General features: G+C 39.8%; 1 protein-coding gene across 1 annotated transcript in view; it reads right to left on the reverse strand.

Moving 5' to 3' along the window:
• Positions 1–12,274, reverse strand: part of TNPO1 (transportin 1) — a 949,742-nt gene that overhangs the window by 85,055 nt on the left and 852,413 nt on the right. The window contains exons 19-20 of the mRNA XM_053699707.1: positions 12,043–12,142; positions 3,727–3,801 (exon numbers count right to left, since the gene is read on the reverse strand). Coding sequence (XP_053555682.1) covers positions 3,727–3,801; positions 12,043–12,142 — 175 coding nt within the window. The remainder of the gene's footprint in view (positions 1–3,726; positions 3,802–12,042; positions 12,143–12,274) is intronic.

Consider the following 12,274-nt stretch of genomic DNA (forward strand, 5'->3'; position numbering starts at 1 on the left):
TTCCATCCGTGAGATCTGAGAAAGGCCAGGACAATGTCCGTGTGAGCCTATACTTGAGGAAGGGACGACGCTCGAATCAGAATGTCGTCCAAGTAAGGTACTACAGCAATGCCCCTTGGTCTTAGCACCGCCAGAAGGGACCCTAGTACCTATGAGAAAAACCTAGGAGCAGTGGCTAATCCGAAAGAAAACGCCACGAACTGGAAATGCTTGTCCAGGAATGCAAACCTTAGGAACCGATAATGTTCCTTGTGGATAGGAATATGTAGATACGCATCCTTGAAATCCACCTTGGTCATGAATTGACCTTCCTGGATGGAAGGAAGAAGTGTTCGAATGGTTTCCATCTTGAACGATGGAACCTTGAGAAACTTGTTCAAGATCTTGAGATCGAAGATTGGTCTGAACGTTCCCTCTTTTTTGGGAACTATGAACAGATTGGAGTAGAACCCCATCCCTTGTTCTCCTAATGGAACAGGATGAATCACTCCCATTTTTAGCAGGTCTTTTACCCAATGTAAGAATGCCTGTCTTCTTATGTGGTCTGAAGACAACTGAGACCTGTGGAACCTCCCCCTAGGAGGAAGCCCCTTGAACTCCAGAGAATAACCTTGGGAGACTATTTCTAACGCCCAAGGATCCAGAACATCTCTTGCCCCAGCCTGAGCGAAGAGAGAGAGTCTGCCCCCCACCAGATCCGGTCCCGGATCGGGGGCCCGCATTTCATGCTGTCTTGGTAGCAGTGGCAGGTTTCCTGGCCTGCTTTCCTATGTTCCAGCCTTGCATAGGTCTCCAGGCTGGATTGGCTTGAGAAGTATTACCTTCCTGCTTAAACTTAGGTTTATTTTTGGTCTTGAAAAGACCTATCCCGAGGAAGGGCGTGGCCCTTGCCCCCAGTGATATCAGAGATAATCTCTTTCAAGTCAGGGCCAAAGAGTGTTTTCCCCTTGAAAGGAATGTCAAGCAATTTGTTCTTGGAAGACGCATCCGCTGTCCAAGATTTTAACCGAAGCGCTCTGCGCCACAATAGCAAAACCCAGAATTTTTTCGCCGCTAACCTAGCCAATTGCAAGGTGGCGTCTAGGGTGAAAGAATTAGCCAATTTAAGAGCACGAATTCTGTCCATAATCTCCTCATAAACAGAAGAATTACTAATAATCGCCTTTCCTAGCTCATCAAACTAGAAACACGCGGCTGCAGTGACAGGGACAATGCATGCAATTGGATGTAGAAGGGAACCTTGCTGAACAAACCTCTTTAGCAGACCTTCTAATTTTGTATCCATAGGATCTTGGAAAGCACAACTATCTTCTATGGGTATAGTGGCGCGCTTGTGTAGAGTAGAAACCGCCCCCTCGACCTTGGGGACTGTCTGCCATCAGTCCTTTCTGGGGTCGACTATAGGAAAACAATTTTATAAATATGGGGGAAGGTACTAAAGGTATACCGGGCCTGTCCCATTCTTTACTAACAATGTACGCCACCCGCTTGGATATAGGAAAAGCTTCGGGGGGCCCCGGGGCCTCTAAGAACTTTTCTATTTTACATAGTGGTTCTGGCATGACCAGATAATCACAATCATCCAAATTGGATAACACCTCCTTAAGCAGAGCGCGGAGATGTTCCAACTTAAATTTAAAATTAATCACATCAGGTTCAGCTTGTTGAGAAATGTTTCCTGAATCTGAAATTTCTCCCTCAGACAAAACCTCCCTGGCCCCCTCAGACTGGTGTAGGGGCCCTTCAGAAACCATATCATCAGCGTTCTCATGCTCTACAGAATTTTCTAAAACAGAGCAGTCGCGCTTTCGCTGATAAGTGGGCATATTGGCTAAAATGTTTTTGATAGAATTATCCATTACAGCCGTTAAATGTTGCATAGTAAGGAGTATTGGCGCACTAGATGTACTAGGGGCCTCCTGTATGGGCAAGACTGGTGTAGACGAAGTAGGGGATGATGCAGTACCATGCTTACTCCCCTCACTTGAGGAATCATCTTGGGCATCATTTTTACTAAATTTTTTATGACATAAAATACATATAGTTAAATGAGAAGGAACCTTGATTTCCCCACATTCAGAACACAATCTATCTGGTAGTTCAGACATGTTAAACAGGCATAAACTTGATAACAAAGCACAAAAAACGTTTTAAAATAAAACCGTTACTGTCACTTTAAATTTTAAACTAAACACACTTTATTACTGCAATTGCGAAAAAGTATGAAGGAATTGTTCAAAATTCACCAAAATTTCACCACAGTGTCTTAAAGCCTTAAAAGTATTGCACACCAAATTTGGAAGCTTTAACCCTTAAAATAACGGAACCGGAGCCGTTTTTATATTTAACCCCTTTACAGTCCCTGGAATCTGCTTTGCTGAGACCCAACCAAGCCCAAAGGGGAATACGATACCAAATGATGCCTTCAGAAAGACTTTTCTATGTATCAGAGCTCCACACACATGCAGCTGCATGCCATGCTGTCCTCAAAAAACAAGTGCGCCATTACCGGCGCGAAAATGAGGCTCTGACTATGATTAGGGAAAGCCCCTAAAGAATAAGGTGTCAAAAACAGTGCCTGCCGATATAATCATATCAAAATACCCAGAATAAATGATTCCTCAAGGCTAAATATGTGTTAATAATGAATCGATTTAGCCCAGAAAAAGTCTACAGTCTTAATAAGCCCTTGTGAAGCCCTTATTTACTATCTTAATAAAAATGGCTTACCGGATCCCATAGGGAAAATGACAGCTTCCAGCATTACATCGTCTTGTTAGAATGTGTCATACCTCAAGCAGCAAGAGACTGCACACTGTTCCCCCAACTGAAGTTAATTGCTCTCAACAGTCCTGTGTGGAACAGCCATGGATTTTAGTTACGGTTGCTAAAATCATTTTCCTCATACAAACAGAATTCTTCATCTCTTTTCTGTTTCTGAGTAAATAGTACATACCAGCACTATTTGAAAATAACAAACTCTTGATTGAATAATGAAAAACTACAGTTAAACACTAAAAAACTCTAAGCCATCTCCGTGGAGATGTTGCCTGTACAACGGCAAAGAGAATGACTGGGGTAGGCGGAGCCTAGGAGGGATCATGTGACCAGCTTTGCTGGGCTCTTTGCCATTTCCTGTTGGGGAGGAGAATATCCCACAAGTAAGGATGACGCCGTGGACCGGACACACCTATGTTGGAGAAATTGGTGATAAAAGTAAATTGGAAAGTTGTTCAAAATTACATTCCCTTTTTAATTTATTTAAATCATTAAAGTTTTTTTTGGACTTGACTGTCCCTTTAAGGACCTGGACAGCACTTGTTTATCAGCAAGAACAACCCAGGTTGTTCACCAAAAATGGGCCGGCATCTAAACGTACATTCTTGCTTTTCAAATAAAGATACCAAGAGAATGAAGAAAATTTGATAATATGAGTAAATGAGAAAGTTGCTTAAAATTGCATGCTCTGTCGGAATCACAAAAGAAAAAAATTGGGTTCAGTGTGGCTTTAAGGAACAGTGCGGACGCCATCTCTTTTCTTTTGGAGATAAATATATATATATATATATATATATATATATATATATATATAAAAATAAAAATATTCCATGCGTGACTACAAAATACACATCGTAATGCAAAAGTGTTAAGAAGATACTCTCCCCACAAACCAATAAACTTTATGAACATTACTCAAAACAAAATTTGAAGACATAAGTTACATACCTTACAAAACATGTCTCTAAGATCTTCTTTCGGATTTATCCATGATGCCACAGCATCACAAAAAAATATAAAATCCTGAAAGAAAATATTTAGATTTAAATAAAAGAATAAATGGAAACTACATGAAAGAGCTTCAAAATATTTTAAAAATATGAAACATATATATTTGATGAGAAATAAAGTTAATACATTTAACAGGATATTAATATCAAGGGCTTCATTTACAAATCCATCAACTCTTATGCTTCTCTGAAAGATGTTCCTGCTGTTGCTCCCTCCTTACGAAAGTACACCCAAATCTCTCTCTCTCTCTCTTTTATATATATATATATATATATATATATATATATATATATATATATATATATATATATAATTGCTGCAAATATGTAAATTTATAATTGCATGGACCAAATCAGTGAACGTACAACCCATGATTCTTATGGTGTTTTTATCCCCTAGCTGCTGTGGTCAGCTACACATTAGAACTGTACAGATAGTCATACAACTTTACACAAAAAAAAAAAAAATGCTTACCTGATAAATTACATCTTTGATGATGAGAGTCTGAGAGATCATATGTGGGAATTACACTTTAGTCCAGTAGGAAGAGGCAAAAAAACAAACCCTAACATAAGAGTTTCAATACCTCCCACTTACCCTGAATCCTCAGTCATTCATATAGACAAGTAGAAGGGTAAAAACAGAAAAGCAGGGCAGACAAAGCAGGAAAAAAAGTGCAAAACAAGTACTGCTGCTAAATGTTCAAAAGAAAGGGCGGGGCACACGGACTGTAACCATCATGAAAGAAGATTTTATCATGCGTGCATTTTGTTTTCTTTTATAAGATAGAGTATCTCGTATGTGGGATCCTATACCGAAGCTGTGTTGTTCACAAGACCACCAATAAGGTCAGATTACAGTTGTTTAAAACTGGGATATGGATTGCATGAATATGCTCAAGCCAGAAATTGAAGGACGCATACTCAGTCACAGGGTCCTGAGTTTCAGAAAATCTGCCCAGAAGAGGAATCTTCAGATTCAAATGTAACCTTTTTATTTCTACGGAATTTAGAAGAGTCGAGGCAAAATTTAACTGCTTGCAAGCGAAAGAGCTTATTCTATTCTAAAAATTGTCCCTGATTTGTGTGTATATACATATATATATATATATATATATATATATATATATATATATACATACATACACACACACACATCTCCCCATGCAATTAAAATAACCGACAGGCAAAATTAAAATTTAACTGCCTTAAGGACTTTTCTACCAAAGGCTGTCTCAGAAGAAGAAAAATTATAAATTTAGTAAAATTTGGTCAACAGAAGCTTCATTCTTAAAAGCCCAATAAGTGGCAACTGATCTGGTAGAATGGCCAGTAATCCATTAAACTGAGGCTGTCTCTCCTCCAAGTAAGCCACGTGGATCAAAAGTTTCAACCAAGAAGCCAAAGAATCTTTCTATCCCTTCCTGGAACTAAAAAAGTAAACAAACTAGAAGTTTGTCTTAAATCCTTAGAAGCATCTACATAGTACTTCAAGGCTCTAACAACATACAAGTTATGAAGAAGCCTCTCTGAAGAACTCTTAGAATTAGGACATAAAGGGACAACTTTAAAAAAATTTAGTCCTCAAAACTGCCTTATCCTGATGAAAAATTAGATAAGGAAGATCACATGAAAGAGCAGATTACTCCACTTCTAGCAGAAAAACATAATTTATGTAAGAACTTACCTGATAAATTCATTTCTTTCATATTAGCAAGAGTCCATGAGCTAGTAACGTATGGGATATACATTCCTACCAGGAGGGGCAAAGTTTCCCAAACCTCAAAATGCCTATAAATACAGCCCTCACCACACCCACAATTCAGTTTAACGAATAGCCAAGAAGTGGGGTGATAAGAAAGGAGCGAAAGCATAAAAAATAAGGAATTGGAATAATTGTGCTTTATACAAAAAAATCATAACCACCACAAAAAAGGGTGGGCCTCATGGACTCTTGCTAATATGAAAGAAATTAATTTATCAGGTAAGTTCTTACATAAATTATGTCTTCTTTCATGTAATTAGCAAGAGTCCATGAGCTAGTGAGGTATGGGATAGCAGATACCCAAGATGTGGAACTTCCACGCAAGAGTCACTAGAGAGGGAGGGATAAAATAAAGACAGCCAATTCCACTGAAAAAAATAATCCATAACCCAAAACAAAACGTTTTAATCTTATAAAGAAAAAAACTGAAATCATAAGCAGAAGAATCAAACTGAAACAGCTGCCTGAAGTACTTTTCTACCAAAAACTGCTTCAGAAGAAGAGAAAACATCAAAATGGTAGAATTTAGGAAAAGTATGCAAAGAAGACCAAGTTGCTGCTTTGCAAATCTGATCAACATAGGCTTCATTCCTAAAAGCCCAGGAAGTAGAAACTGACCTAGTAGAATGAGCCGTAATCCTTTGAGGCGGGGTTTTACCCGACTCCACATAAGCATGATGAATCAAAGATTTTAACCAGGACGCCAAAGAAATGGCAGAAGCCTTCTGACCTTTCCTAGAACCAGAAAAGATAACAAATAGACTAGAAGTCTTTCTGAAATCTTTAGTAGCTTCAACATAATATTTCAAAGCTCTAACTACATCCAAAGAATGCAAAGACCTCTCTAGAGAATTCTTAGGATTAGGACACAATGAAGGGACAACAATTTCTCTACTAATGTTGTTAGAATTCACAACTTTAGGTAAAAATTTAAATGAAGTCTGCAACACTGCCTTATCCTGATGAAAAATCAGAAAAGGAGATTCACAAGAAAGAGCAGATAACTCAGAAACTCTTCTAGCAGAAGAGATAGCCAAAAGGAACAATACTTTCCAAGAAAGTAATTTAATGTCCAGAGAATGCATAGGTTCAAACGGAGGAGCCTGTAAAGCCCTCAGAACCAAATTGAGACTCCAAGGAGGAGAGCTTGACTTAATGACAGGCTTGATATGAACCAAAGCCTGTACAAAACAATGAATATCAGGATGATTAGCAATCTTTCTGTGAAAAAGAACAGAAAGAGCAGAGATTTGTCCTTTCAAGGAACTTGCAGACAAACCCTTATCCAAACCATCTTGTAGAAATTGTAAAATTCTAGGAATTCTAAAAGAATGCCAAGAGAATTTATGTGAAGGACACCAAGAAATGTAAGTCTTCCAGACTCGGTAATAGATCTTTCTAGACACAGATTTACGAGCCTGTAACATAGTATTAATCACTGAGTCAGAGAAACCTCTATGACTAAGTATTAAGCGTTCAATTTCCATACCTTCAAATTTAATGATTTGAGATCCTGATGGAAAAATGGGCCTTGAGACAGAAGGTCTGGCCTTAACGGAAGTGTCCAAGGTTGGCAACTGGCCATCCGAACGAGATCTGCATACCAAAACCTGTGTGGCCATGCTGGAGCCACCAGCAGAACAAACGAACGCTCCATTAGGATTTTGGAAATCACTCTTGGAAGAAGAACTAGAGGCGGAAAGATATAAGCAGGTTGATAATTCCAAGGAAGTGACAACGCATCCACCGCTTCTGCCTGAGGATCCCTGGATCTGGACAGATACCTGGGAAGTTTCTTGTTTAGATGAGAGGCCATCAGATCTATTTCTGGAAGTCCCCAGATTTGAACAATCTGAAGAAAAACCTCTGGGTAAAGAGACCATTCGCCCGGATGTAACGTCTGGCGACTGAGATAATCCGTTTTCATAGATACAGAAACTATTAGAGTTCCCAGGAAGGGAACCCTTGTCTGTAGAATCAGTGAACTCTTTTCTAGATTCACTTTCCTCCTGTGAGTCCTCAGAAAAGCTAGGACCATGTCGGTATGAGATATTGCTAGATAAGAATGCCTGTATCAGAATATCGTCCAGATAAGGCGCCACTGCAATGCCCCGCGGTCTGAGAACCACTAACAAAGACCCTAGAACCTTCGTGAAGAACCTGGGTGCCATGGCCAACCACAAAATGAAAATGCTTGTCCAAGAAGGCAAACCTTAGGAACTGGTGATGATCTCTGTGGATAGGAATGTGAAGATATGCATCCTTTAAGTCCACGGTAGTCATATATTGACCCTCCTGGATCAATGAAAGTATTGTCCGAATCGTCTCCATCTTGAAAGATGGGACTCTGAGAAACATGTTTAGACTCTTGAGATCTAAAATGGGTCTGAACGTTCCCTCTTTTTTGAGGACCACGAAAAGATTTGAGTAAAATCCCTGCCCCTGTTCCTGTATTTGAACGGGACAAATTACTCCCATAGTGGAGAGGTCTTTTACACAACGTAAGAACGCCTCTCTTTTTGTCTGGTCTACAGACAATCGTTAAAGAAGAAACCTTCCCCTTGGGAGGGAATTTTTGAACTCCAGTTGGGACACGATCTCCAGAGTCCAAGGATCCTGAACATCTCTTTATTCAAGCCTGGACAAAGAGAGAAAGTCTGCCCCCGACTAGATCCGGTCCCGGATCGGGGGAGATCCCTTCATGCTGTCTTGGGAGCAGCAGCGGGCTTCTTAGGTTATTTACCATTGTTCCAAGCCTGATTGGGTCTCCAGACGGGCTTGGGTTGTGCCAAGTTCCCTTCCTGTTTAGCAGAAGAGGGAACTCACTTGAAATTTCAAAGGAGCAAAAATTACTCTGTCTCCTTTGTTTAGCTGTCTTGTCCTGAGGAAGAAGGTGACCCTTACCTCATGTAATGTCAGAAATTATCTCTTTCAATTCAGGCCCGAATAGGGTCTTTCCTTTGAAAGGGATAACCAAAAGCTTAGATTTAGAAGACACATCCCCAGACCAAGATTTTAACCATAAGGCTCTGCATGCTAAAATGGAGAATTCTGCATTTTTAGCCGCCAACTTGGCGATTTGAAAAGCAGCATCCATAACAAAAGAATTGGCCAGTTTAAGGGCCTTGATTCTATCCATTATTTCCTCCAAAGGGGTCTCAGTCTTAAGAGACACTTCTAAGGCGTCAAACCAAAAGGCAGCCGCAGTTGTAACTGGGACAATGCAGGCCGTCTGTTGTAAGAGGAAACCCTGATGAACAAATAGCTTCTTTAGAAAACTCTCCAACTTTTTATCCATGGGGTCTTTGAAAGCACAACTATCCTCAATGGGGATAGTCGTATGCTTAGCCAAGGTAGAGATAGCTCCCTCCACCTTAGGAATCGTTTGCCACGAATCTCTAACAGAGTCCGCTATAGGATACATTTTCTTAAAATTAGGAGAGGGTGAGAACGGATACCCAGTTTTTCCCATTCCCGCGTAACAATTTCCGAAATTCTCTTAGGAACCGAAAAAACATCCGAATAAGAAGGAATCTCCAAGTATTTATCCATCTTACACAATTTCTCTGGCGGTACCACAATAGAATCACAGTCGTCCAGAGTCGCTAAAACCTCCCGAAGCAACAGGCGGAGATGTTCAAGCTTAAATCTGAAGGACATAGCGTCCGAGTCTGTCTGAGGTAACACACTTCCTGAATCAGAAAGTTCCCCCTCAGACAGAAGCTCCCTACCCCCCAAATCAGATCCCTGGGAGGGCAAATCGGAGATAGCCAACAGAGCATCAGAAGTCGCAGGAACCGTATGGGTTTCTGTCCTGCATCTTTTGCCCTGTAACACAGGCAACTTAGACAAAACCTCTGTGAGAGTGGATGACATAACTGCAGCCATATATTGCAAAGTAAAAGAAGTAGACACCGTAGAAGAGCATGGTGTCGTTTGTGTGGGCATTAAAAGCCGTGACGCTTGGGGAGAAAACTGCGGCATACCCTGAGTCTTATCAGTCTGAGAACCGTCATTAGAGCTATCTTTATTACAATCCTTGAATAAAATTTGCTCCTTACATTCTAAAGCCCTTTCAATACATCTAGGGCACAATGTACCAGTGGATTCCACAATAGCATCCAAACACATGGGACATGTAACGTTTTCAATGTCCTCCATAATAAACTGATTCAAAATGCAAGCGTGGTCACACACTGTTAAAAACAAATTTGTGCAAAAAAACAATTTTTAGATAACTGTGTTCTAATATATAGCCCCTTATCTTAATCGTTTATAGCAGATCAGTAAAAAAAAAATGTAACTGCAGTAGGAACGGTTCAATCTTAACCGTTAACACTGTTAAAGGGCCCTACTAAAAATCCAGTCACCTCTCCACAGCTCCGCTGCGGATCCTACCTGCCTCCGTGACCACTGTTGTCCTCAATCAGTTTGACTTAGCACCTCTTGCAAAAACTAAGCCAAGCGGATCCTAAAACCTTGCCTCAGACTGCTTGTAGCATGAGCGATACGTAACTGCGCTAACAGAGCGCGTGAGAACAAGCCCTGCCCATCGTGGGCGTAACACTACAACCCGGGAAAAGGAAATGGCGATCTAACGCCGTACACCGCTAAAACAATCGTTTGTACACAGTAAAAAAACGACTTATACAAGTCCCCAGCGTCAGTCACATAATAAAGATATGCCCCTATGTGCACGTAGCGCAGCACAAAAATAACCCAGCGCTTCCGGTCACAGTCATTAACACCGGACTGTCAGGGAAAATTTTTACTATATGTGGGCTGTCATATTGTATATATTGTTCATGACCTACCGCCCATCAGCATAGTCAGCCCTATTCAGAGCTTAAGAAACATTGATCCTGTTCTATATGGATCCAGTTAAAACCTATAATAGACTAGCACAGTCCTCTTCTGAGATAAGCCATAAAGCACCAGAATACAAATGAACTGCACCTACCTCCATGCTGAGGAACAGCATGCAATTCCCCACAGTGTCAAGAGATCCACTTCTTCTCCTGAGGTCCTGTGAATAAAACAAAAGTCTTAGGAAAACTTCACTAAGCCCTGGACCAGGCAGCACCAATATAGGAGGCACAGTGAGACTAAAACCTCAAAAGTTCCCCTGACTGGTTCTTCCAGAAGCTGCCCAGTAGAAAATAGTACACATCGTCACCATTTAAAAATAAAAAATACTTGATTGAATCTAAAACTAAAACCTCACTTTACCTCACTCCTATCACTAACACAGGCAAAGAGAATGACTGGAGGGGGAGGGACTATATATACAGCTCTGCTGTGGAGCTCTTTGCCTCCTCCTGCTGACCAGGAGGCGATATCCCACAAGGATGAAATCCGTGGACTCGTCATATCTTGGAAAAGAAATCTGTCAGATGGCACCTAGTCCTGATCACGCTTCTTAAGATTTACGGTACACACTCTCCCATGTGCTGGAGAGTGTGGACAGCTGGGTACAACATTCATATTTGGTGGTCCTGCTCCAAAATTCAACCCATCTGGCAAAAGTTATACACAACCATCAACAAACTACACCTCAACCTTCCATATTTCTTGGAAGTATGCCTACTTCATATGCAAATTACAAACTTAAACCTAGCTAATAGAGCACTAATAATTTATCTTTTTATGGCTACCAAATAAGCAATAGCTAGAACATAGAAAAACAAAGACCCACCACATTTCTCACAAATGTCTTCTATAATACACTACATCAGAAAGATGGAATTCTACCCACGCAGAGTTTTAGACAAACTGGACTTCTATGATGAGATTTGGTCACCCTGGTTAGAAAAGTTCCCGGATTGAGCTCACACACCTCCACAATAAATTACATTCCCCCCCCACCCCTATCCAGCCTTCCCCAATCTTTCCCTCCACTGATGCTCTTCATACTCCTCATTCTCCAAAGTGGGAAACTCAATAAGGTATACACATAAAATGTAACCAATCATCAAATACCACGATTTACCACAAAGAAAAAATGAGGTATCATTTCTCATCTTAACGTATATATATCTGTTCCAAGTCACTACTTTACTATGTAATATACACTTCAGTTTAATGTTCATCAACAGTCGTTAGTATATCTCTTACACACTTACTATGTCAAGATATATTTTATCTATAAACTTTTCATCATTGTACTATACTTCTTTGTACATGTAAGTATATTTGAATATAATTTCGCTAATTTAAAAAAAATATAAATGTATTTTTTCTCAAAGTATTCTTTGTTGAAGAGAATACCTAGGTATGTAGTGCAAATATATTTAGTGAACTATATAGCAATATTTTTGGAAGAAAGTATATGGATATAAACTATACATACCAAAAACACTTGTGTTCCTTTTAAAAGCATCATTTATAAATGTAGCTACTTTAATTAGTTTTCTCCCCAAAATTAAAACTCACATTTTAGATAAGCATACAGTAAAACAAAAAAAAAAAAAAGAAAGGAATATTTCCTACCTGAACTACTCCACCCGGATTAACACTGATCATAGTGCAGATTCCACGAAAAGCTGAATCTTTCTCCTCATTATCTCTGATGTTTCGTAATGATGTACACCTATTAAATCCCAAGCAAACTATTATAGTAGAAACTACTTTCTTGAAAAGCTACATTTGCAGTTACATAAGGAGAGAAATTAAAGATTACAAAAGGAAAAAAAAAAAAAGAAAGTAAAAGCAGATTTTATAT

Source organism: Bombina bombina, chromosome 2 (assembly GCF_027579735.1).
Source record: "Bombina bombina isolate aBomBom1 chromosome 2, aBomBom1.pri, whole genome shotgun sequence".
Taxonomy (NCBI): domain Eukaryota; kingdom Metazoa; phylum Chordata; class Amphibia; order Anura; family Bombinatoridae; genus Bombina; species Bombina bombina.